We start from the raw sequence: 27,092 nt of genomic DNA, 5'->3' as shown, positions 1-27,092 counted from the left end.
GCATGTTTGCACAGCAAAATCGGGCTCATCTCAGCAGCCAACATGTCCCACAGGCTAAAGCACCAAAACAATACTGTAGCCCAATCTCAGAGAGAATGTCAGAGTAACACGAAGAATAGTGTTTTTTTTTGTGTGTGTGTGTGTGTGTGTGTGTGTGTGTATAGCAAGCTGTAAATGTCATATAGTGCTGCTGCACGTGGGTGGCAGCCACTTTAGAGAGCATACTCATGTGCTTAAGAACCTGCACCTGAATTAATAAGGAACAGAGTAAACGTGTGTTTGTGTGTGTGAGACAGAAAGAGACAGTTGAGTCTGGTCCTGATTTTGAGAGTAACCATGGAGACATGGGATAAAAGCAAATATGCACTGCTGGCATATTTTAATGATTAAAATAATTTTTAAAAAATCAGGCACAGTTCTGTTAAAATCACCCAGGGTTCAAATCGAGGAGCTCTGATTCTCTCTTTCTTTGTTTCTTATTCTTTTTTCGTTTCCCCTGTACATCAAAACGGGTCTCGCCCCCCCACCCCCAATCATTTCATTTCATCACACCACTGGGCTTATTGTTTCTTTTCTCTGTGTAAAAGGATAAAAGTGTCCTGTATTCAAATTAAAAATATATATAAAAAAAAAAAAAAAAAAAAACAGCTTTGTGTGATGGATCAGGAAATTGGGTCTTGATTTCTTTGTTTTGTCACCGCCGCCGCTTCCCCGCTGCAGGTGTGATATTCAGTCGTCCGGCAGGCACCTCAGATCTCTTTGAACCTGAAATGAAACAGGCAGATCAAGCCAGGGTACAAAAACTCAACGCTTCCCAATTATTCATTAGATTCTTCTGATTTAATAGGAACCATAAAACGACCGGAAATGATCAATATTACTAATTAGACATGCGGCTCGGTTGCGGGTCAGACGGTAGCACTGACTGAAAAGTACTAAAAAAAAAATTATCATTCTAATACAAAAGTGTAATTTTAAATGACCCTGATAATTACAATGACGTCACAACAGAAACCGGTTTTATTTTTTTCCCCCCGTACACATTCGCCTCTTTCATATTCTTACAGGAATAAACTTCGGTTTGCCTGAGGACATGGATTACATAAAAACCCTGTGTGAGAATACGCAAGAACACAAAGAACCTGACGGAAGAGGTTGTTTCTTAAGGATAGCATGGTTATTATATAGATATAAAAAAAAATTGTTTTCTGAAAACTTCTTTTCATTTATTCTGAATTGGGTTAATAGCTTTGTTTAAACCCTACAATTTCCGTTGTCGTCATTATCTATGCCAATGTGATTTCCTATACCGTGTTGTGTACTTGTTAGCACCCTCTAGTAGGTGTTCAGTGAAGTACAATTACACTACAAATGATTTAAAAAAAAAAAACAACTGATAACAGTTTTTTTATGTCAGGCTTTAAAGAGTTGATGATTTTTTTGATGACAACTTTTTTTTTCATTAAAAAACTCCATCTATAGCATGCAACTTTTTCTACACTGCAGTAATAAAAAGCAATAAAAAAAGGCAATAAAGAGGGAAGTCCAGACTTTGACACTGACTACGTTTACATGGACAGAAACAATCTAATTATTGACCTTATTCTGAGTAAGTCAATATTGTGATTAAGGTGTTTATATGAGTTGCTTTTAGAATATTCCTTTCATGTTCCTGTGTTACATGATATAAAACATAGACCGATTAACGGCACGTCATTATGATGTTCCCTCCAGAATTTCACGTATCAACATACAGTTCGTCTTCGTTATGGGACCGTATACAGTTTTGGGTGTTTCATTTTTAATTTTACGAAAGCTTCAAGTGCGGTTAATTATTTGTCATGCTATACGTGCAAATAGATGACTGCTTGAAGCCGTGGGCTGCGTCCGAAAAAACATACTTACCTACTATATCGTATATAGAAATACATGTATTTCACCTACTATATAGCAGGTAAGTACGTGTTTCGGACGCAGCCGTGCTCTTGTTTGCCGTCAAATGGTTGCGGATTGCCGTGTGTGTACGTGTCCTGTCGCAAAATGCGGTGAAAACTCCCACACGACGTTAATAGTGTGATTAAGGTGTGTACATGTCTGTAACGCACGTTGATAATGCGACTAAAACAGGAATACTCCACACGTCTTAATTCCATTTGTGTTTACTTCGAGTGTGACTTTAGTCGGATTAAGGTCAATAATCGCTGTTTACATGCTAGTTTCTTAATCAGAATATCGTCTTAATATCAGATTATTGTTGTCCATGTAAACGTACTGACTGTGAATCTTTAAAAGCGGCCTATTTCAAAGGCTCTCGTGCTTCATTATTGCTGTTATACTAAAATATTTCTAATATATTTTAATCAGGATGATATAATTTTACGACCTTAAGCTCAACTGCATAAGTATTAGTCCATAATTCTCACCCTCTCGGTCTTGTAGAGTAGCCACACCATCCTCGGATCTCCTTAAACACCAGCCTGGACAGCAGCTACAGAAACAAGAAGGAACAAAAAAACAAAAGAGAAGAAGAACGCAAATGGGAGAATGTGAGATGTACTAAGCAGAATAATTTCTGTAAACCGTTATGGGTTTATACACTGTTTTTAGACTTTATAACGCTTACCAGACAGGCCAGTACATCAGCAGTGATGAGCATGTAGAAAACATTATTCCAGCCAGTGGGAGAGATCAAACCGGCCAGAAGAGGCCCAACAGCAGCACCTAGTGGACAGAAATCACAGCTGAGAAAATACACGCAGCTCGACCTGCCATGCATAACAAATCAGTTTACAGTAAACTGTGGAAGAATACAACTAGTCAGCTTTCTGTTGCTGGCAACAAAATGTAACAATCAACAGGTGAAACAACAACAAAAAAATGCTTATTTTTAAAAAACAAAACAAAAAAAATCCCAAAACAAACACAAGATACACAATCGCATTTAAAAGAAGACATTTGGTCCATACCTATTGATCCTGTGCCATCAATAATAGCTGTTACAGTGGACAGAGCCCTGGCGTTTCCTCTGAGACACTCGTGGGTTCCCTGTGCAGAGAAGGACAAAATCAAAAGTATGAGGTTGAAGCTTAAGCCTATAACACTGCTGATATCCAACCGTGGCAACACTAGCAAATGACAGACAATTCATTTTCTATGTACAAGTGTTGTATTCCTCTTGTACCACAACAATTTGCTATTTTTTTTTTTGCAATGAAAGAAAAACACGTCATAGTTTTTACTCAGTTATAGTTATGTTAACGTTGTGGAATGTTAGTTCCCGTCACTTACGTTAATACAGCAATAAACAACGCTCAAATAACGTTACGAATAACATTACAGTCGTTCCCTCCCCTGCCTCCTGACGTTGTCATGTTACCGAGAAATCAGAAAAACGCCTGACTGTCCATCATGAAAACTTTCCAATGGTGGAAAGTCACAGCTTTATTTCTGACTGTTACAAAGTGCTGACACTGGAGACTCCTTCCAAAAATGCTAAATAAACAGATAAGTACGAGGGGAACAAAAAAAAGTAAGAGAAAGAGGCTGAAAGGTACCAGGTCAGCTGACACGGCCGTGGTGATGAGGGCGTAGGGTCCGTTCACAAGAGCACCACAAAGCAGCAGCATACCTGGAAGAAAAAAAGATTAGAGAGAGAATGAGAGAGAGAGAAATAAAGAGGATTACGCTTTACTAAGGATTAAGTTTTACTATGTCTTTTTAGTCTTTGGTACACTTTCTACAAATAAATAAATGAACACAGCATCTGCAGGAAACAGATGAGGCCGTGGGTGTGTCTGCTCACCGACTGTGGTTGGCACACCGCGCTGTCCGACGAGGTTGTACAGAAACAGCTAGCGACAGAAAGAGGAAAGTAAAAAAAGAAAGAAAGAAAGAATTAGGGAAAAAAGAGAAAATAAATCTGTTCAATTGTTTTCACAGGTTTCGCGGGTAAACTCACACACACCCTGCTGCGGTGTGGGCGTGAGATTTGCCCTGGGTGCTAAAATCTGTGAGCAAACTGCGGGGTGTGGGATGTGTGTGTTTTCATGTGGATGTGTGAAGAGAACAGCACTCGTACAAGTAGTCTATCTCATGCAGTACCAAGGAAGTGGTGTGTTCCTTCATGTACTTTCAGTCGTTTCCAGGGTCACTCAGACCTTCAGAGTGTACAGAAAATACAGCTGTGTTTTTTTTGTTTTTTTTTAAACATTGTTAGAAAATGTCAGTGTCCTAAAATAATCTAAATATTGCCGTTTCAAAAATACAGTACAAAAATTGTTCCTTTTACTTTTTCCACCCACAGAGAAATTAGACCTTAGCCTCTCTCAAGCAGCTTTGTATATGCACACCTCTATACTAGCTCTGTATTTTGTACAACTATATACTAGCTTTGTATTTTGTACAGCTCATGCTAGCTTTCTGTTTAGCATAGCTCCATGACAGCTTTGTATTTTGTACAGCTGTGTGCTAGCTTTGTGTTGAGTATAGCTCCATGCTAGCTTTGTGTTGAGTATAGCTCCATGCTATCTTTGTGTTGAGTATAGCTCCATGCTATCTTTGGGTTTAGTATAGCTCCATGCTATCTTTGTGTTTAGTATAGCTCCATGCTAGCGTTGTGTTTAGTATAGCTCCATGCTAGCTTTGTGTTTAGTATAGCTCCATGCTAGCTTTGTATTTTGTGGAGCTCCATGCTAGCTTTGTGTTTAGTATAGCTCCATGCTAGCTTTGTATTTTGTGGAGCTCCATGCTAGCTTTGTATTCTGTGGAGCTCCATGCTAGCTTTGTATTCTGTGGAGCTCCATGCTAGCGTTGTGTTTAGTATAGCTCCATGCTAGCTTTGTGTTCTGTGCAGATATATACTAGCTTTGCATTTTACAGGTTCCAGCGCTAGGGTAGCTTTGTATTTTCTAATTTCCAGCTCTATGCTAGCTTAGCATTTTGTAATTTACAGCTCATATGGACATTGTAGGGCAGAGTGCCATTTATTTAGGAATTAGTGTGCTCTTCCCGCTTTTTTATTAGGGTACATCTAAGAACAGATCTTTAATGACTGACAGTTTGAAATCCCAGTGATATTTGATGTATTTTTTTCGCTTTACTCATCCCAAAGCCATTTCCCAGCACCAGTCCTTCCATCTAAATATCTTAATGTAAGAGCAAAAATCTGTTTTTTGTTTGTTTTGCATTTTTTTCATTTAACTCTTGCTTCACACTGATTTAGAAAGCCAGGCTTTGACTTATAGAAAGGGCTAAAGTTAGAGAACGCAAATGCAATCAATAAGAGAATCAATGATGAGCACATTGTGTAATTTCAGTAATTCTCACCCATGCTATCACTGACACACTCACCATAGGAGCAGCAACGATTAGCATGACACAGCAGGTGGACGCCCTCCCACCGGTGTAGTCTGAAACAAGCCCAGCTAGGATGCCACCTGGAATGAAGAACATTAACACGCACACATTAAACACCTTCTGTATTTGGGGGAATGCATGCACGTTTATACATGCATCATTATAAATTTCCCAAAGCCTTGAGGCAAAGTTAACACTAAGCGATACTACAACTCTGCTTACCCAGAATTCCCCCAACATCAAAGAGTGTAGACATGTCCCCTGCTGCTTTAGGATCAAAATGGGCTGGGGAAAGGATTCATAACAAAAGATGATGCAACGTACAAATAGATATAAAACGTGTTGTAGTGATGCATGAGGAACGTTATTGAAAAGAGAGTCTCTTACCGACATTAGCAATGTATAGTGGTAACCAGTAGAGGAATGTGTAGCTAACCAGCTTAGCGAAAAGCAAACAGAGGGAGAACTCCACCACGCCCTGGAGAACAAGACAAACGAGTCTCTTGTTAAAACTGTAAGTCATCTGTAACTCTAGCTTTAGAAAAGACCTGAACACAGAATCAAAACAAAATACCAACGGAGACAACTTAAACCATTCTGTAAATTGATGGCAAAAATCTACACCACAATTACACAATTACTTATTCATTTGACAGATCCTCGTATCCAAGCTGCCTCGCAAATGAGGCAGAATTAAGCTCAAGGTTACTGCCCTAAAAGGCTTAAAGGTGCGGTATGTAACATTTAGAATGGTTTCTAGTGCTTCAAAAATCTTAATTTCAAAACATACCTTAGAAAAAACTGTGACTGGTAATAATGCAATGCAATGGCTTTTACCATTTTCTTCATTATAACCCTTGGTTTACATTTTTCTGTCCCAGAAATAACCCCTGCTCACATTCCTACACTGAAACAGAGCTGCTTAGCTGCTTCTTCTTCTTATAAAGTAAACACTTATTAGCAGGCAGTGGCAACAAGACAATCCTCGTGTACAGTAGGTTGACAGATGAGATCACAGGGTAATTTTTTTCCAGCAATATGTAGCCGCTACGCAATATTAAGCAGCTCCTCCATGACCAGAGATAAAAGTCCTGCCCACTTGTTTTCTATTAGATCACAAGATGAAGGCTCACAAAATGAAAAAGTTTAAAGTTCACTAAAGTTGGCATGAAAGTATGGACTACCAGATGCAAACGCATGTCTTTTATGTCTGGAGTCCTTTCCCCTTCAGTGAATCAGCTTTTTTGCCAGATTCATATTCGCATTAGATTTGATTACTTTAGAAAGCATGAAAGCTTAGTTTTAGCAAGATTCTACGGTAAATCCATAGATGTTTAAAACCTCTCTATATATTTTCAGCAGAGAGGATGGAATCATTTAGGCATAGGGGAAAGGCTTTAAATTTTTTTTCCCTTGCAATCACTATTCTCGTCAGAGGAAGCAGAGAGCTATGAAAATTACTGACGGCTCCTTTAACGCTTCAACTGTGGGATTTGAGCATGCTAATACTGCCATACACGTCACTGACAGATATTATAGGGAAAAAGTATGCTCACCGGTATCCTGAGAGCTCCAACGAAACTGATGGCCTCTGCTTCCTCTTCACCAGCCTCCACCACTGCAGTCGTGTGATTATTGAAGATCTCCTCGCTATTCAATGAGGTCCTTAGCAAAGGCTCTCGCTCTGAACTCTCCTACGCACACATATATACAGTTTAAACACATAATGCTTACCATATATACAGAATATATCCTACACCGTGTGTGTGGCTGGCCTTACATGGTGCTGAGGTGGGCTGCAGCTCACGTCTTCTGGATCTGTACAGAGCAGGATGCACCAAATCATAGGTTAAATATGTATATATACACACATTTATTTATTTATATGTATGTATATATATGTATGTATATATATATATATATATATATATATATATATATATATATATATATATATATATATAAATAACACACACACACACACACCATGCATACAGCCAAATGTGACCTTTCTTTATGCCTTATGTATTTCAGCTGAAACCGCTCAGTTTTCCTCATTACACAGCAATGCTAAACGTACGCTCAACCAAGAAGAAGAAGCAGATGACCCCCGTAGTGGCGATGATGATGCCAGGCACGATGAAGGACATGCCCCAGGCGGTTGAGACGAACGCCCCAGCGATGAGCGAGCCCAGGATGTTCCCCACAGAGGTGTGCGAGTTCCACACTCCCATGATGAACCCTCGTCTACAGCAACAGCCAATAAAAAGACGTTTACAAATCATTTGTATATGTAAATGAACTATCGCGCACAGAGAAATTGTTGTTTTTTTCTTAAATTTCTTATTTGGGCGCACTAGAAAACCCATGATAGAGCCTGTCTGAAACTTGCAGAAAAAGGGCCAATGTCTACAGAAGAAATGTGAGTTTCTTCAAAAAAAAAAAAAAAAATCTAAAAAACAAAAACAAAAAAAACCTACCAGCCAATTTTCTTTAGAAATCTGCACCAGAGTGGGAAGTTAATTGATGCTATTTACCAGGCAAAGAGTGGTCACACCACCAAATATTTATTTGATTTAGTACTTTAAAAGTAAAATGTTAATGATATAGAATTCCTTCCGTAACCTTTACACAGCAACAGATATTTCATATTTAGCTAGCAGCGGTCAGTGGTTAACACAAAGTTTCTGAGCAACTTGGAGTTACGGAAGTGTTTTTGCAAAATAGGAATTATGAAGATTTGCGAGAAAGATCAATCTAACACTGAAAGAACTTGTACTGTTAGAGCGTTATCTCAACCGCTTGATTAGCTGTGAAAGAGCCAGGCAGATTTTCCAATACTCTAAGTTAGCTAATATAGCACATGCTGGTGCTGAGTCAGCGGCAAAGAACATGACCGGCACTCACTTCCCCTTTCCAAACCAGTTGCCGACACAAGCCACCACCGCCGGCCATCCTGTCGTCTGTACCAGCCCATTTAAAACCTGAGAGAGAGAGAGAGAGAGAGAGAGAGAGAGAGAGATTTTATAGCGAAAGAGAAAAGTAAACATGGTCACACAGCCTTAAAGGAAGAACGAGCTGTACTGTAAACTATTTGATTCCAGTCACTTGGCATGTGACGCACTTCTGTTAGATTAACGCGCTGTATGCTATTATTCCGCCGAACCTTAACACCATCTTTTGTTTAACAACAGAGAGCTGATGCAAATGAGTTTCTGATTGAAAGTAAGAAACGTGCTCTTGCTCAGTTTTCAACAGTTAGAAAAAGGAAATACAATGGGTGACAAGTATCACTTCCATAATTTTTCAAATTGTCAGTCTTATAAAGCTTGAACAGCTGTGAAGTTGTTTACCAAAACAGCCTTGTAATTAAAGGTGCAATATGTAATGTTTAAGAAAAATGTGTTTCTAGATTGAAAATAATCCTATCATTTTTAAAGTCTTGTTGGAAAAACTATGATTGCATTATTCCCATGCAATGGACTTGTTATTATTCCCTTACAAAGGCTTACTGCTTCATTTGAGGCTTCCGTTGAAATTTTCTCACCCAGATATTAGCTCTTTATTTCCATTAACAATAACTCACAAGACTTGCATAGTTCTGAGAAGAAGAGAAGAGATGGGAAAAACAATGCAGAGGTTGGTTTCACCTGCACTAAACAGTAGTACCACAACGAGTGAATGTTCCAGTAGAAGCCCAGGCCAAAGAGTGCTGTGAAAAGGCCGCTGAGTAGCATGCCAGTGGTGAGGTAATAACGCAGGGGCAGCCGCTCGCCAAAAATGCCACTGTCGATGTGAACGTAAGATTAAGGTTTCTACATCGCCAAACAGAAGTTAAACAGAAGAAGCAGCACACTAGACTGGTCAGTTGTTATACCTGAAGAACATGCCGATGGCGTAGGCCACGAGAAAACAGTTGTCCAGCCATCCAAACAGGTTCTGGTAATTGTCTCGGTCTGGCGAGCGGGAAAGAAGACAGAGAGGGAACTGAATATTTTAAGCATTATTTCGAGAGATCTGCACTTTTTTGCTTCCGCAAAAAACTCCTTTCACTAATGAATGAAGGTTCCTCCCCTATTCTCAAGCATATACACTTGCCATCCATGTTATTAGGAACACCTGTGTACACATGATGCCAATCACGTGGCAGCAGCGTAATTAAAAAAAACAAATCACGGAGATACGGGTCAAGAGCTACAGTTAATGTTCTCTTCATTTATCAGAATGAAGAAAAAGTGTGACCTCTGTGACTTGTGATATGGATGTTGGTGCCAGATGGGCTGGTTTGAGTATTTCAGAATCTCCTGGGATTTTCACACACAGCAGTCTCTAGAGTTTACACAGAATGGTGCGAAAACCAAAACAACATCCTGAAACACCTTGTTGATGAGAGAGGTCAGAGGAGAATGACCAGAGTGGTTTGAGCTGACGGGAAGTCTATAGTAACTCAAAAATGCACCATTTTTCAACCATGGTGAGCAGAAAAGCAGGTCAGAGCGCACAACACATCAAATTGAGATGGATGTGCTACAAGCAGTGCATTTGGGACCAAAATCCATGTCAAGAGATTTTTCTTTATTCTGATACATGATGAGAACATTAACTGAAGCGCTTGATGTACAGGCGTTCTTAATAAAGTGGCCGGTGAGTGTACATGTCAATAACTACGAAAGGGTTCATTCAGAACCATGAACAGTGCAACTAGAGTCCCGTGCTTCATCATTTTTCACCAGTGTAAATTAAAAATGCTGACATTTTCACATTTCTTTCTTTCCATTTTATAATTGGTATTCATATCCCGTTATTAACATCTTATTACTATTATTAAATGTTCTGAGAATTTTTTTTTTTATGCAAAGGAGCCTTTGATAATCTCTTTATGAAAATGTATATAGGTTAATACACACCAAAAGGAGCCCAGTCACACCAGGTGGAATTGTCCGTGACATTCAGGTCAGTAGGACGAATGACATAGGAGCAGTTTCTATGAAGCTGACTCTAAGAAAAGTATTGCAAAAACAATTTAAAAAAATAAATAAAAGAGACATTAATATGACAAAGAACGCTGAATTCATGTCTGAAATGAGAGAAACACAACCGCACACACTCTTTATAATGCAAAAGAAACCTCTATCTAATCGCTCTGTACCTTGACAATACTGATAGGTTTGCGTGAGAGATGGTACGCTGTGTAGAACAGGAACGTGAGGAAGAGAATGAAGCCTCTGTACCTGAAGAGAAAACCACAAAACACATGCTTAGGGAGAAGCGTGGTGAACAGAACCCTCTACAAACGGCAAAGCAAACTGTTTTGGTGTGAAGTTGAGGGGAAAGGAAATGAGTAACAGCAGTTGAATAAATGATATAACATTAGCAAACTTAGCAGCACGCTGGTATGCGGTTTCGAAAGTAGCTTTCGGTTGGATGGTAACCAACACAAGCTTTTTTTTTTTTTTAAGCATCTGTACTTTAGTTGAGGTTTTTCCTCAGAACTTCTACTTTTGACTTTCACTCAGAAAATTTCAAAAGAAAAACCTCTACTTTCTACTCAGTACATCTTCAAACGCTACACTTCTCTACATCATATTCGGAAAAAGCCACAAGGTGACATTTAAGCATTTTTTAAAAATTCCTTTTTATTTTAATTCCTAACAAATCTCAAGCGTCAGAAATATGAGAGCAAGAATGAGACCTAATACGCTTCACTGTAATCTATACTACACTTTGTTTTCATCGAGTGACAGAAAGCGATTAGCATTCAGGAGAAAACAGAAATACAGCTGTTGTTAGCTAGCATGATAAATCTGATGATACAAACTACAGTTTTTGAATGCTAAAAGCTAGCTGCTACAATACAAACTGCCTTGATCATTACAGAATGTACACAACAACTCCTTGTTTCTGTTTTAGCATTCAGTTAGCTTGTATCCACAGAATGATCATCTTGCTAGACAACGTTTGAGAGATTAGGAATAAAGCTGTGGATTGTTAGCCTTTGCTAATGTTTTCCCTCACAGTGGTTCCCTGGTGAAAGGCACTAATTTACCATCAGTAACTAAAATCAGTGTGATGTGAGGGAGACGTCATTCTATTCTGAATGTTCTGTTAGGGTTTTCAAGGGTTCCTTTGTATATTTAGGGGTTCTTAGCTTCTCAATAATGCTCTAGCTCGGAACTCCAGACAACTTTGTTTTTCTTTTAAAACAGTGTCATCTATGTGCCCTTTTGAGACGGACATGACAGAGGACGTTTAAGGTCTGAGTGAAGAATTTACCAGAACCTTTCCCAGAGGATTTAATTAGATGCGTAATTGCACTTTTACTCGAGCAAAAGAATTCGGGTGCTTTTACCACCTCTGCTTGTGTTTACATCGCTTGGGCATTTTTATCATGTACATTTACAATACAAGTAAGAATAGGCGTAGAGTTACTGACTGTAGCTCTGTTTCTACGTACAGTTCGTCAGTGGAAATGCGTGCCTTTTGACTATTTAGTCATGGTAGATGTGAAAATAGCCTTCGTAAATGCTGTACTATTTCGACACACTATTTTTCTGCATTAGTATGCAGTTCTGAATGTTGGCTTCGGTACAGGAAACCAGCTAACCACTAACACGCTTCAGAATCTGTGCATGCTTATTTACGTTTCCTGACAGGGACCAACCCAGAGCTTCTCACACAGTATGTAGTCTGTGTGTCTTGTAAAAGCAGCCTTTTCCACACCACATACCTTTAGCTCACATTAACTTTCCTCTGCGCGTTATAAAGCCATTTCTTATCGTTAAATCATAAGGGTTTATTATTTTTTAATGTACGGTATCTCAGACAGAAGACAATAATTTTGGTATTATTATTAAACAAATTTGGCATTATTATTTTGGTATTATTATTATTCATTTATGTATTATTATCCATCCATCCATTTTCCATAGCGCGTATCCTACACAGGGTCACAAGGAAGATTGGAGCCTATCCCAGGGAACTCGAGGCACAGGGCGGGGGGACACTCCGGACAGGGTGCAGACCCATCACTGAGCACAATTGCACCCATTCACACACTATGGACAATTTAGAGATGCCAATCAGCCCACCATGCATGTCTTTGGACTGGAGGAGGAAACCGGAGTGCCTGGATGAAAACCCCGAAGCACAAGGAGAACATGCAAACTCACTAATCACTAATAATAAAGACGTCACAGAGGAGTCGTCCAAACAAGGTGGATCATTGTTAGATTTACGTTCGCGTTTCTGACAGGACAGTCACTGTCCTCAGTCCCTGCTGAAAAAAAAAAAAAAAAAAAACAATAGAAAAAACCATCACAGAAATTCTAATGGTTTCCACTACAACTAGGCTACCATTACATACCATCAGCTAACCATTAAAACCATTACTGCTCCTTAATGGTATCCACTAGTTATAACACGCAACCAATAGAAGACAACAAATGACCAAGAGAGACCCACAGGGACTCATTATAACCATTACAACCATTATAATGTAATGGTATTTGTCGTGGAAACCATTAGAATGTATATTTCTATGTTTTTTTTTCCAGTGTAGAAGGCTAAACAAAAGAAAAGAGAAGAAAGCAAAAATTAAATAAATAAATAAATAGATAGATAGATAGATAGATAGATAGATAGATAGATAGATAGATAGATAGATAAATAAATAAATAAACCCCCCCAGAAGATGATGTTGTCACTCACCAGCTGTCTCTGGAGAAAGATGTGATCACTCTGATACCAGGAGCTAGAGAAGATTTCATGTTTGCAACTCTTTTGTTTTGATTCACTGATTAAAAACAACAACAACAACAACTAGTGCTATACGGACATCTCTCGAGTAAAAACGCAGAAATAAATAAAAACGCAGCGTTTATAGGCTATAAATATGCACGGAGGATAAAAGATCTAAAAAAATATATATCTATATGTAAAAAAAAAATAAACGCGTTAAAACAAACAAACAAACAAACAAACAAACAAACAAACAAAAAAACCCAAATCCTGATTAGAAAGTCAATGCGCCGGGGTCAGATTGGAGAAAAAAAAAATCCGGTCTTCACTAACCTGCACTAACTAAAACCTCTTTTTAAATCCATCTAAAGAAGCCGGGATATGTTTTCTTGGCCTATTTCCCGACGCGGATGTTTCAGTAAACACTCGGAATGTGGGAAGATTTCCATGTTTACGGTCTGCACTCGGTATAAAACCGTCGCCTATTAATACCCGCTCGGTCACTCCGTCTATCACGCGTCACATGAGTGTTAAATCTGACCCGTGTTCACAGGAGAGACTAAAATAAAATCGATATAAATCTGTGGAAAAAAAACAACAACCCCAAAATCACCCTGCTCTACGTCCCGACATTTCCCGAGTCGAGCCGAGTCGCACCGGGTGACGCACTAGCACGTGCGATCGGCTGCCGTGACGTCACCGGCCGCCGGTTAACCCTTTAGAATGTGCAATATATCAGCCAAGGCTTTAGATTCTCAAACTTTTCCAAGGTCAAGGCCCCCCAAATGGCATTAACATTTGACCGACGCCCCCCTTTTGCAAGATGTCTTTAAAACACATTCAAAATACAGACTTCTGAATATATCTCCCTTTTTTTTTTTTTTTAATTAATAATTACATCTTACATCTTTACATTACATTACATTACATTACATTAGGAATTGATTGTGTGTGTGTGTGGGGAGGGGGGGGGGTGTCTGAGAGTGAGAATTTATTTTTCACACCAAATTGTTGAGGCCCCCAGGCGCCCCCTGGCGGACCCCAAGGGGGCCGCGGCCCCCACTTTGAAAACCACTGCTTTAGTAAACAGTCAAAGAAAGTTCAGTACATGTCCAAGTGATTTTGAGAATGTAATGTTGAGTTTATTACTAATAGCTTAACAGCAAAAAAAAACAACATAAAAAATAAAATAATCAACATTCTCCCCACAAATGTCCGTGTGCAAAATGGTTCAATTATTCAAACCCATTAGTATTTTGCAGAGCTTCCTTTACACTTTATAACCTTCAGTAAATGTTTCCAGTTGCTTTGGACATCTTGTCTACTGGACTCTGTTTTGTCAGTGCGCCTTGGTTTCCATGCCGCTACAAGATTTATTTAAATCCCACCATAGATTTTCAGTGGGATTTAAATATGGGGACTGAGATGGCCATGAAAGGACATTCCAGGACCGATCCTAGAAGAAAGTTTTAGTTGACTTGGACATATGTTTGCCATCATTGTCCTGCTGGAGAGTCCAATGATCACAAAGCTTCGGTTTGTTCACTAAAGGAATATCATTCTTCTCCTAAATAACCTGGTATTTCAATGAAACCAATGAGGCCAGTCATACGGTCAAGTCTGGCAGTTCTTACAGCAACAGAACACTAAATCTGCACAACACTACTGACCCACGTCCATGCTTGACCATGGGGATGGTGTTCTTTTTGTCATAAAGCCTTGCCTTTCTTACACCAGATGTACTGCTGATCCATGGGTTCAAACCGTTCCCGTTCAGTTTCATCACTTTCTTCCAGTGCTCTATAGGCCTGTGCAAAGTCGACTTTTTATATGCTTCTTGATCAAGAGTGGAGTGCGGAATGAAGTCTTTGCTTGTGTAGTGTTCTTCTTACAGTATTCACCAACACGACCTTCATCAAGGTCATACTGCAAGTCTTTGGCACTAATATCAGCTGTTCTGTTCAAATGTCAAATTCCTCTTGGTGAAATTGTGCTCTTTCTTCCATGCCCAGGTAGGTTTGCTGCTGTACAATGAGCTTTTAATGAGCTTATGATACGATTTTAATGGTTTCCACAACAAATACCATTAATTTGTTGCCTTCTGGTGGCATGTCATGTCTAGTGGATACCAGTAAAGACAAGTAAAGGTTTTAATGGTTAGCTGATGGTATGTAATGGTATTTGAAGTGGATGGTTTCTATAGATTTTTTTTCCCAGCAGGGATTTAATCTAAAATGGATCATAAATTTGACGCTTAAAAATGAGAGGACGTACAGTCATGAAGGTCCTGGGATGGCTATGGCACTACAGGGTGCACTAACTTATTGCAGTGCTCTGTGGGATTTCAGAACTGGCCAGTGGAAAACTTCTCCCCCCAAAATAATGCACTTTATAGTCTCACGTAAAAGTACTATATAATAAAAAAAATAATTATTATTTCTGTTTTTTCTCTCTTTTAAAAGGAGCTAAATTTTTTTTTTTTTTTACCTTTAATTAGGTTTCTATTTGTATAGATTGCCAAAGCTTCCCTAAAATACTCTGTAAACATTATACCTTTTAACATTACTCGTTTTTTTTCATTCATTCATATTTTATAACGTTTGTCATTTTATCAACTCTGTGGAACCTTTTGCGGAAGCTAGGCCTTCATGACACGGTTCTACACACAACCTTAATGAGAAGATAAAACACAGAAATGACCACCCTTTTATCATTTCCATTATGCTAAATGAGGAAGTAAGATCTGACCATTCATGATCATACTTTCTGCCTAAACCATATGTATGTGTGTGTGTATGACTGGAAAAAAGTCTAGGTGAAAGGGCAACTTCCTGATTGCCAGTCAGTCTGGACACTGGATCTAATAGAGTATTTCCACGTAGACTTTAGTCTGACGCTGTATTGACCCAGGCAGCAATTCGGCAGGTGGCTATCACGGAGACATCGGAGGGTTGAGCATGCACTTGTAGGCTGCTCGCAGAGGTGACCAAAGGTTACTTGGGCATTCTGATATGTAGTCGAAGACAGGGAACGATCATAATGAGTGCAGAGATAAGGACAGCGTCTGTGTGTGGATGACGGTCAATACCAAACGTGATCAATAAAGCAGTACAGAAGCTGAGGTGAAGCAAATCACACTTTTATTTGATTCCGCACAAAACCTTCATACAAGGTCATTGTTCACGACAACGAATTCACTAATATAAAAATCACCTTTCCAAACGAACACCAAACTCTTTCTTCAGTAGTCCACTATGTTGAGGTATTTGTAAACGACAAACCGTCATCCTCGCATTAACAGAAATAAAAACGAAGGCTAGCTGTGGTGCGTCAGTGTGCGCACGATTTTCCGCGTGAAGCCCCCGAATTCCGCGCCGCCTTCGTTCAGCTCGCAGCTCAGCAGCACCGAGTGCAGAGCCTGAGCATAACCTGCAGGGAACGTCACAAGAGTTACTTCACAAATCTTTGTTAGGGTCAGATTTTTGATACTCAGAGTAGTTTTAACCACTTCAACCTCACAGGACATTGTGAAATACTTGTGGTGTTAGGTTATGTTTAGTTGACGTTTAACAGAGGTCTCAAACGGGCCAGCTCTCAAGGGTGTGCCAGTGGCGTGAATTACAAACACAACAGCGACCTCGAATAACCGTACCTTTCTCACTTGCAAGCGCAGCAGCTGAATTAGCAGTAGATAAGTCTTACACTGGTGTAACATCCAATGGAATCCAATTTAAAATGTTGTATTCTTGAATCTGATTGGCCAGAAGGTGTTTAATAATTTTCTAATGATTGATTCCAATTAGAATCCTATTTCGAATCAACGGCTTTAATATATGATTGTTTTCAAGACTAAGAACCTCCACAATGAGCGATGAACGAGCCGTCGTGGTCGCATGGTCGTGCCTGCTGCTTACCTTTAGGATTGTTGTAGAAGACACAGTTGTTGGCGCAGGTGTCAGGGTGAGAATCCCAAAAACTCTCGCCACAGCAGCAGAGTGGAGGAAGCTCGACTTTCACCTGCTCCAGCTTCTCCTTTATCTGCGCTCGCAAGGCTTCGACGTACCTACAGCCAAAACGGGGGGAGAAAAAAGAAAAGATGGTAACACACAGGGGTGCAACACAATGGCTCCTGTTTACTGCTCCAAATAGCTGTATATGAAATGGGCGTGGCCTAAACGAGAAGGTTGTTTTAAGTTAAATATGAACGTTACCACTCTGTCCTCAGAAAATTTGGCAGACATGGAAGGTGTGTGTGTGTGTGAATTCTGGCATTGACAGTTCCTCAACATCAGCTACATCACTTGGGGATGTTTGTAAAACTTGTAAACGAATTCGTAGCCTAATTTAACCAGCAACCCTCACCATGCAGTTACCAAGTATGAATGGAGGAGTAGTCCATCTCCTATTTATCCTCCTTCCTTCAGAGAAATATATTCGCTTACATCGCTAGTAAGAATTCCCATTGAACGCTTTTGTATAATGTTATTGGATAGCGCACAGATCCAACTGCAGGTGTGTTTTCCCTGAACGCACTCATCAGTTAATGCTTAATCTCTTTTTTTATTATTTATTTATTTATTTATTTATTTAAATGTCTTAGCAACTCAACCTTGTGGTCTCTTTGGATTTCTTCACTCGCGCTCTTCTCTTCTCCTCCTCCTGCTCCTCTTCCTCCAGCCTGAGCCGCTCCAGAATGAGGCGCTCCCTCTCGGCCAGCTCCCTCCTGCTCTCCTCCCGCTGCCGAGCACGCTCCATCCTCCTCTCCTCCTCCTCCCGCTGCTGCTCTTTCTCGGCCTTGATTCTAAAGATCAGGCAACATCTGCACCATGAGCGCTCTTTCGAATAATTCTTCCGGTTAATACTCACTTGATCGTTCAAATTCTGAGCAGTATAGAAGGATGGATTTGATGTGGAAAAGACTAATTGGCGCTGTGGCGCGATAACCGAGTGCACTAGGACTTAACATACAATCCCGTGCACGTAATAAATAAACAAATAAATACAACTGTGAAAGCATCTGTCTAAGTGTAACATTGGTTACTTTATTTTGTTCTTTCTGTCATGTTCACACAAATTATTGCCGTTATGGAAAGAGTCTGTCAAACACAGCGCGCATAGGAAACGTATGAATCAGATCTTCCTCTCACACTTAACACCTAAGGGAGGAAAATAAAAAGAGAAGAGAGATAAATGATTCACTGTATGAGGAACGCTCATCCTTACTAACGTGACAAGCTGACAGACACACACTTCTACCACAGTTTCTGAACGTTGGTGTCTGAGCGTGGCACTGCGGAACGGACGACTGAGGAGCTTCTGAGGAGAATTATGAAGCGCGAATAAACTCGCAGTTATAGTTCTGGAGCCTTTTCCGCCAATGGTCACCACGGCAACAGTAAATAGCCTACAACAAAACCATTTTGTGTGTGTGTGAGAGAAAGAGCGAGAGTGTTGAGCACACACCTGGCGATTCTCCTCAGATGTTTCTTGCGTCTCTGGTGCTCCTTCACCTGCTCCCGCTCGGAGTCCATGACAAGACGGCGATACATCAGGAACTGAGAGCGTCTCTGTATGAATAAACAATGGCGTCGAGTGGTAGTTTGTCTCTGCTACCCAAGAGACAAACATGAACAGCATTCACAAGCGTTCTTCCCTTTGCAGAATTCATGAAGGATCAGAACCCACCAGCTCTGAGGAACAGCGTTCATTACCAGTCCAGAAAAAAATGTAAACAGAAGCCTGAACGAGTAAAACTAGCCAAATCCACCGCCTGGCTCTTCTTAGGTACTTTGAAATGATAAGATTACAGTGTATTAGTGATAGGAAACACTCAAATAACCACAGTCCACTTTGTAACATATAAATGCCATAAGGACGTGAAGAAAGTGTCATTTCTTGGGCCACTTAGAAATAAACGAAATCCCACAGAGGGTCCAGGATGATGTTAGCACTTGGGAGAATGCGTTCTGGAGCTGTGTCTAAAGAACTATTTCAAGTTGTAAAGACCAAACGTCAAAGTTTTTTCATGCGAATTTCATGAAAAATGTGAAACAAAAGTAATGTTACTATTGAATCTTACAATAACGTGGAGTAGGCCCTAGACTCGAGCGTTGCACCGTGATGTCAACACATGCTGGAGGGTGGGGCTAATTTTATCTTTCATGCCGTCGAAACACATGCAGTAGTCAGAAATATCCGAAAATCAGTCCTAAATGTATATCTTCACTGGTGGGAGGTTCACCGCGAGGCTGTAAATGAGAAATGTCATAATTTTCAAGTCGTGCTTCTAATGCATCTGTCAGTACGTTTACATGGACAACAATAATCCGATATTAATCCGATTAAGACGATACTCTGATTAAGAAACTACCATGTAAACAGCGATTATTGATTACCTTAATCCGACTAAAATCATACTCGAAGTAATGACGTGTGCCGTTAATCGCTCTATGTTCTATAACATGTAAAACGGGAACATGAAAGGAATATTCTAAAAGCGACTCATGTAAACACCTTAATCAGAATATGGTCTTATTCAGAATAAGGTCAATAATTAGATTACTGCCGTCCATGCAAACGCAGTCTGTATTTGTTTTAATGAGTAACTCTTTTCAAAACTCCTGCATGTGGCCTCCATGTGGTTTCCTTTTGCTTCTATCATTTTGTACAACTCAGTTTTCCCAAACCCCGTGGATTGCGTCAGCATTGAGCGTTGAGTAAAAGTCCTTTGAATACATTTAACTGCAACTGAAGCCCAGCGGCAAACAATGAAAATCCGGACAGAAATTGTGCACTCCGGGCTTTTCACTTCACACTGAAGACTCTCAATTATCGTTCGCTCGCATCAGTGGCGCTTCATTTCTGCACTTCTTCACGTTGAGCATGTAAATATATCACGCAAACGATCTGTACTGTATTTGCAGATTATTATATACATACGTTCTAGCTGTATCACCATGCATTGGGATTACAAGCTTTTAACCTCTTTGAACTTTACTACAGCACGGACAAAAGCCTTTGCTTCTGTTAAGGTTATCTGAGGGCACAAACACTTTAGTGCTTATCAGATAAACCGAGCTGGTGTTTGAACGACGAGGACAAAGGCTCATTAAAAGTGAAACCGTTCCAGAGAGGAAATCACCCAGTTAAATACAAAGTGGCGTTTTAAACGATGGACGCTGTGTATATGTTTTAACCTGTCTCGTCTGCTCCTCTGGGTCCTCTCTCGGCCACAGCACCCGGGTGGATCTGTAGTCCGGGCTCGTGGGATGTGGTTCTCTCGGCACCCTTTCACACACCTAACCAAACAGATTAAGCACAGTGTTCAGGAACTCCATCAAATACTCCTCAAACACTCAGGGGCTTAGAGGTGGGCAAAACATCAACTTAGTACAACATGTCTTTCCGATGTCACTGTCGATACATCGCTATTTAACGCATATATTTTTTTCCATCCATGCGCAAATTTCCAAAAAGTCTGCAGAGAAATGCCTACTCAGCAGGACGTCGAGTCAACGCGCTGAAGAGCAAGAAGAAGAAGTAATTGAAAAGCGTCAGCCAGACACATGCGGTCACATACTTCCTGGAAAACTTGCTAGGTCATCGTTTATTTCGAAAAATCTGGTTCCATCAGCTTTTCTCACGTCTCCTTTTATGTATGAAGATTAACAACTTAATTTTTTAAAAAGTTTTTTTTATTTGTGGGCTGGGTGATATAATGATATTGCGAAAAATTATGTCACAAGGTACTTTTTTTTTTTTTGGAGCTTTTGCTGGGATGAGCAGGATTTTATACCAATAACCAATTCTATCAATCAAAAAAAGTATAATTGAATGAATTTGCAGGTGGGTTCTTAGCAAACTTACAGTATATACTGTAATATATGGATCACAGCATGATATTTCATGTAAAGCCAGGTTTATTTAAAAAAAAATTTTTTGAATGAGAAAAGAGCAAAAAAAACAACAACCCACAACTGCTGGGGGAGCAGATGTTTCTAGCTGTTATAGCGATGATTGTGATAACAGCATAAATGTAACTAGAAGCGCATAAAAAGTTCTGTAAATAATGAAAAATGGGAACTGTGGTTAAATCGCTGTGGTGTAAGAGAAATACGACACTTCGGAATATGCTGTTCAGGGTGGTAACAGTAACTTTATTTCGTGTCAGGATGCATCACAGCACGCTGTTGTTGATTACTTGTCTACTACTGTATACCTAGTCGTCTTTTATTCCTAAAAAAACAATCAGTTCTCGAAGTTGATGTGTTGAAAGCAGGAAAAATGGGAAAGTGTAAGGATCTGAGCGACTTTGACCAGGACCAAATTGTGATGTCTAGACGACTAGTTGGTCTCAGAAGGTCTTGTGGGATGTTCCCGGTATGCCGTGGTTAGTACCGACCAAAAGTGGTCCAAGGAAGGACGATGATCATGATAACCCAGTCGTCTAGCCATCACAATTTGGCCCTTGTTGAAGTCGCTCAGATCCTTCCGCTTGCCCATTTTTCCTGCTTCCAACACGTTAAATTCGAGAACTGACTATTCACTTGCTGCCAAATAAATATATCCTCCACCCCTTGACAGGTGCCACTTTAACGAAATAATCAACGCCATTCACTTCACCTGTCTCTGGTTTTAATGTTATGGCTGATTGGTGTATATAATCCTATTACATATGATGCAAAGAAATTCCAAACATTCCTACCACAACATTCTGAAAAGTCACCGTTTTGCTATTCTGCGAACAAAGCGGTCGATCGTGTTGCCCCGCCAACAAAACCACTCCTTCCTCCCCAAGCCCATCTTCATTTTCCTCCTCCTCCTCATCTTCCATTATTCTCCCGACAGTCTTCTGCCATGAAACATCACAACCGGTCTTAACACTGCATGGCGGAAAAATGTCACACAGACATGTCAGTGATTAAGGGAGTGAGACTTACATCTCTATTTGGAGACACTTTCCATATTCCTCCTGGAAGCTCCAAGTCCTCGCCCTCTTGGACGGTTTGGCATGCAGCCAGTCTGTGTCTCACCTGCTTCATGACTTTGCTAAGCTGGAAAACCAAAGATAGACATCACAAATGGAAAGCAAGTAGAATTAGAAAATAATAATAACGCTGTTAGAGTTTGGCACTAAAAAAAAAAAAAAAGGAAAAAAGATGATTACTGTTACACGCCAGTCTTATGAGGAGCAGAGTTAACGAATTAACGTAAAAGAAACTCATTCGTTTCCATCCCGTTCCAGATGTTACCTGATGTCTGTACTGGTTAGCATCATCACTGCTGGCCACCTTGAGCTCTTGAGCCGTGACCCGGCGTGCACTCGGGCTGCAGATAGCGAGCTCCCCTTGTGGCCAGGATGGAAATGGACTCTTCGGAGGTGTGAGGCGATGGGCGGAGACACTGCTCTGCTGGAATACTCGACACTCCCTTTCAACCTAGAGGAAAAAACAAACAAACCAACAAACAAACATAAATGACATACTGTGCGTGTCTGTTATCAATCTTAAATTTCTTCTTTTTTTTTTTTTAAATCACTGCTTTTATCACTTAGTTCATAAACAATTTCACGTTTTTTTTGTGTCTGTCTCTTGGCTTACGGTTTTATAAGACTTCTGTAGCTGCCGTTGTTTATGTATTCGGGCCTGCTCGGATACCCGTCTGCGCACCGCTTCCTGGAACTGGCGCAGGCTCTCCTCCTTCAGTCTCCGGGTTTCTTCAAGCAGCTCCTCAGTGAGCAACGCGCGGACCTGGCAAAAAGACGGAATCGTGAAGGCGCGATGATGACAACGATCTCGAAGCATTTTGTCCTAATAACGTTCAGTTATGTACGATTCCTAGGTATCAACTTCGAATTGCATCAATTTGAACACCTCCTCACTAGTATAAAGGAATGGATCTCAAAGTGCGGTCCAAGCACAGGGGTCTGTGAAGCATAGACCGACGGAACCTTAGGTATTGATAGTGATACTTACTATTACCCTGAAATAAAACACATGGGGTCATGCCGTTATGGGAAAATAATCCATGATGGGTGATGATGGTGTGATGTGAGGTGGACTTACTCCTACTGTGATTTATTTCCCTTACACCACAGCAATTTCCCAAAAGATGACCATTTTTGATGGACGAGATGCAGTACCTTTTAATTTGTTTATAGATACGTGTCATATTGTCAGAACTACTTCTGATCGCTTACGTTACAGCAGCTATAAACAGTCATTCCCTTACCAGTCTATCCGAAAACACAGCTTTTCACGCTACCAAGAAACCAGAACATACATAGCGTTATTCTTGACTGTGAAAAAGCTTGGACACCGGAGACTCCTTCCAACTATGTCAAATAAATGAACGTCTCCCCACAGAAAAGGTCACCGTATTAACAATAACAACAACAACATCATAAGGTTTTATAGCAACACGCCTAACTGACTGGCACTTTAATTTATATATTTATATATATATATATATATATATATATATATATAATGACAACTACTTGTTTATTGTTGCCATTGGAGTTGACAGATGTAATGGGTTCAGTGAACTAATAATTATGATGGTACATATATGCTAAATGTGCTTCATACAGTGATACCTACATAATGATTCCCGCCCATGTTCACGAAGCTCCGCCCCAATGACTGACACAAACAAGCCATCCGGACCGGAAGTCATTTCCCCAAACGACTTAATACATTTTTGCTGGGGCCACGACTTCTTAACTAACCCACTGTTTACTTAAATGACGTTCTACGTATTTGTCAGGTTAGTTGTAGAAGTAAGGAATAAAAATATCGCCTACTGCGTCTTTAAAGGAAACAGGCTGAATCCCAAACCCTATATTCCCTCTTAAAGAGCACTACCTGGGATATGAAACAAAGGCTTCTGTGCCCTAAGTAGTGAACTGTGTGGCAGGCAAGACGTGTTTTTAGTTACTTACCGCTGGATGCTCCTGTTCCTCATGTCCAGTCTCGACCCATGCGCCGACCGGAACCACCGCCGGGTTCCTCTCGGCTAAAACCCGCATTTCTCTCTTCTGCTTTCTCCATCTTCTTGGGCTTAACACCTGTCCTCCATCTTTTATTCGACCTGTCTTGCTTGTTTCGCTCTTCCTGACATTTCTCGGTTGACTCATGTATACGTTACTAGTTTAACGCCTAATAAATAATTTGTTTAACATCAACTGTTTCTTTTTTTGTTCAATATCTTTGTATTAGTATGAACATTACTAGCAGCACTAGCTGCTTCCAACGATTCAAATCTTGTTGACAAGTGACGCCAACACCTTCGCAACCGCTTTCCCCGCCTTTCTCTAAATCCTATTGGGTGAAGCTAAAGAATCGTACATCTGATTGGTCTTCGTGGATGTCATGCAAACAGACTGCTCGTTTGCGCTACGCCTATTTTGCTCAACATATTTGGTCCCTGGTGTAAACATTAGCCGCGACACATTAGTTCCTATGTATTATTTATGTAGGGAGTGGATTATTTTCAGTACATTATATATACAGTACTGTGCAAAAGGCACATGCATGGAAAGGCTGTAAAGCAAAGAATGTCTTCAAAAATAATAACATTATATCATAAAAATATATATAAACAGTAATAAACAAAGTAAATTCCTTGTCTTAGGTACAATTTGTGCAGTTTTATAAGGAAATTAGCTGGGATTTTTTTAATATTTATATATATATATATATATATATTTTTTTACCGAGCATCTTGGAGAAGTTCTTCATTGTTTCAAAATGTGTCTATTATTAGCCCTATATTCAAGTAACAAGAAAGTCTTAAGGATGGATGGACGTTTGAGCATTGAGGTCTAACTACGTTTTTGACTTATTAACGTCTGGAGAGAGAAGAAAAAAGAGAGGCTGGTGATGGAACGACTGCTGTAGAGCTTCTGTAACATACGTGATCACAGGAATTAACTTCGATATTAAAAGGAACTTTAGACAAGTCTGATCCTTTTTTTATGGCAAAAAGATATAGAAGGTGATAATGTGTATATATAACACCATACCATAACCATTTTTTCATTACTTGCATAATTGCACGAAATTGACATCAGCTTTATATATATATATATATATATATATATATATATATATATATATATATATATATGTGTGTGTATATTTAGATAATTGTTACAATGTTTTGCCTACACTATGAACTTTTCTTTCTGTTTTATAATTCCAAAACAAAATAATAATTCATCATTCTGTCCACCAGCCATTTGTCTTGCTGTCGCCGGCGTATACGTCGATGCCTGGACATGAACCAACACAAGAATCCTCAGACAATGCTCGCTCTCAGCTGCTGGGTCCGCTCACAACAAGGAGCCCACTGTCCCTTTTGTATGATTCAGCAAGCACATTCTCTCTCAGAGAGAGAGAGAGAGAGAGAGAGAGAGAGAGAGAGATCAACATGAACTGTATTTACCCTGCAAAGTTACATAACGCTCAGTATGGTGTCACCTAGATCAAAATGGAAAAGACCATCATATACAGTCCATTTATGTTTTATTTCTCCATTGTAATGCCCTTGTAATTTATGCAAACTCTCCACTAAGCAGTCATGAAATGTGACAAAAATCAAAAAACAGGTTCTAAGGTCAGAAAAAAAAAGAACAGAAATGAAACAACATTGTGCTACTCACAGTCATGTTCAAGCAAAAGGAAAGAAGTGCACGTGGTATTTAAAAGTTTTGTACATATGTTTGATTCGTATACTTACAGCCATTTCATTATTTTATAGTTATTGAAAAGCCATGTGACCCATGTCATTTCTGCAGCTCGAAATGGATTCCTAAATGATTATTAATCCTGAACTCAGCCTAAAAATGATGTTCATCTAACATCGTTCCTGTACCGTCATAAAGAGCGCTAATAGAATCAGCTATTATCTTGAACATGTTGATTTAATGTTGTGGAGCTACAGCTGAATGCAAAATCGGGCATACTCCGTTATTTCCTGGTGAAAAAACGAGTACATGGATGCATCGTGTATTCGGCAGTGAAACGAGAATTTGAAGTAAATATATATATATATTGCACAATCAAACAAAAGACCTAAGAGAACATGTTGCTTTCAGTGCTTCCATGATTTGTAAATCAAAATGACATTTACTTTACATACTATACATATTTGTAAATATAATTGAAGAAGGGTGTACTTTCTTTTTCCCATGACTGTAATTGGTTTGTAACATTGTTTATAGAGTAAAGCTTAAAATGCACACTTTGAACACATGTCTAGCCCCCCCCCGCAAAAAAAAACCAAACAAACTAAAGGTACGAAAGATGTACACTTGAGAGTACCACCCTAGAGACAAGGTACAGTTAAGTAGGTTTATTTTGTTCTATATAATAATGTTCTTTCTACTGTGCAAGCAAGAGAATTTCTTCATAAACCTTGGTGAATATAGGTGAAGGTGAATAGGTGAAGATCCTGATTTTGAAAATAAAGGCACTGGCAAAAAAGAAAAAAGAAAAATAGAAGATATTTACATATTTTCACATTCATCTCTGTTCCATGTACATGCCCTGATCTCAACTTAGTTGACAGGAAGTCCCTCTTCTATCTCTCGGAGTAGCATTACAGGCTGGATGCTACTTTTAGCTGGTTCGGTGAGAGGTGAATCCGCAGGCCACCGGTTTGGAGGGGAGGAGCTACTGGAGGTGCGGGTGCGTGGTGGAGTCGGCGCATGAGTGGGCGGGTTCTGGCTGTGGCTCCTCCTCTGGCCGTGGCGCACAGGAGGGGAGTTGGTGGGTGTGCGTGGGTAACGGCGGGATGCACGTGCTGGAGGTTCAGGTGAGTGTGTATGAGGTGGGGCGGAGCTCCTGGTGCTGGAGGGGCTGCCGCCGTTGCTCGTGCACGTTTTGCACACTGAGGCAGGTTCTTCGCTTGCAGTGTCCTGCAGGGCCAAATATACATATTCTAGTTTACTCAACCCAATCCACTGCAACATTCATACGAATTCTAAGAATTCAAAG

The 27,092-nt window shown here is 39.9% G+C and overlaps 3 protein-coding genes across 5 annotated transcripts in view; all 3 read right to left on the bottom strand.

The window, feature by feature from the left end:
* Positions 1-139: 139 nt before the first annotated feature.
* Positions 140-13,752, bottom strand: slc37a2 (solute carrier family 37 member 2). Its single transcript, XM_017460609.3, has 18 exons — positions 13,063-13,752; positions 10,505-10,586; positions 10,263-10,353; positions 9,233-9,311; positions 9,006-9,141; positions 8,263-8,339; positions 7,436-7,602; positions 7,136-7,173; positions 6,912-7,049; positions 5,743-5,833; positions 5,578-5,640; positions 5,350-5,435; positions 3,803-3,851; positions 3,555-3,628; positions 2,967-3,045; positions 2,624-2,721; positions 2,424-2,488; positions 140-765 (listed from the first exon to the last, which is right to left on the bottom strand). The coding sequence occupies exons 1-18, from the start codon at positions 13,119-13,121 to the stop codon at positions 750-752; spliced, it is 1,488 nt and encodes a 495-aa protein (XP_017316098.1). The 5' UTR covers positions 13,122-13,752; the 3' UTR covers positions 140-749.
* Positions 13,753-16,215: 2,463 nt separating this feature from the next.
* On the bottom strand, positions 16,216-24,393 carry ccdc15 (coiled-coil domain containing 15). Of its 3 annotated transcripts, none has more exons than XM_017460769.3 (10): positions 24,035-24,393; positions 22,692-22,841; positions 22,344-22,529; positions 22,032-22,145; positions 21,797-21,943; positions 20,289-20,390; positions 18,556-18,659; positions 17,702-17,893; positions 17,007-17,155; positions 16,216-16,521 (listed from the first exon to the last, which is right to left on the bottom strand). In XM_017460769.3, exons 1-10 carry the CDS (start codon positions 24,227-24,229, stop codon positions 16,409-16,411), a joined length of 1,452 nt encoding a protein of 483 aa, XP_017316258.1. In that variant the 5' UTR covers positions 24,230-24,393; the 3' UTR covers positions 16,216-16,408. The 3 variants fall into 3 exon arrangements, with proteins under 3 accessions (XP_017316258.1, XP_017316259.1, XP_017316260.1); XM_017460770.3 differs by having other exon boundaries at positions 21,818-21,943; XM_017460771.3 differs by lacking the exon at positions 21,797-21,943.
* Positions 24,394-25,602: 1,209 nt separating this feature from the next.
* The window catches only part of hepacamb (hepatic and glial cell adhesion molecule b), a 7,738-nt gene continuing 6,248 nt past the window's right edge, over positions 25,603-27,092 (bottom strand). Inside the window, exon 7 of the mRNA XM_017460773.3 lies at positions 25,603-27,013. Coding sequence (XP_017316262.1) covers positions 26,654-27,013 — 360 coding nt within the window. The 3' untranslated portion in view covers positions 25,603-26,653. The remainder of the gene's footprint in view (positions 27,014-27,092) is intronic.

This window comes from Ictalurus punctatus, chromosome 28, assembly GCF_001660625.3.
Source record: "Ictalurus punctatus breed USDA103 chromosome 28, Coco_2.0, whole genome shotgun sequence".
Lineage (NCBI taxonomy): Eukaryota > Metazoa > Chordata > Actinopteri > Siluriformes > Ictaluridae > Ictalurus > Ictalurus punctatus.
Note: the sequence above shows the minus strand (reverse complement) of the source record. Positions and strands in the feature narration are given on the sequence as shown.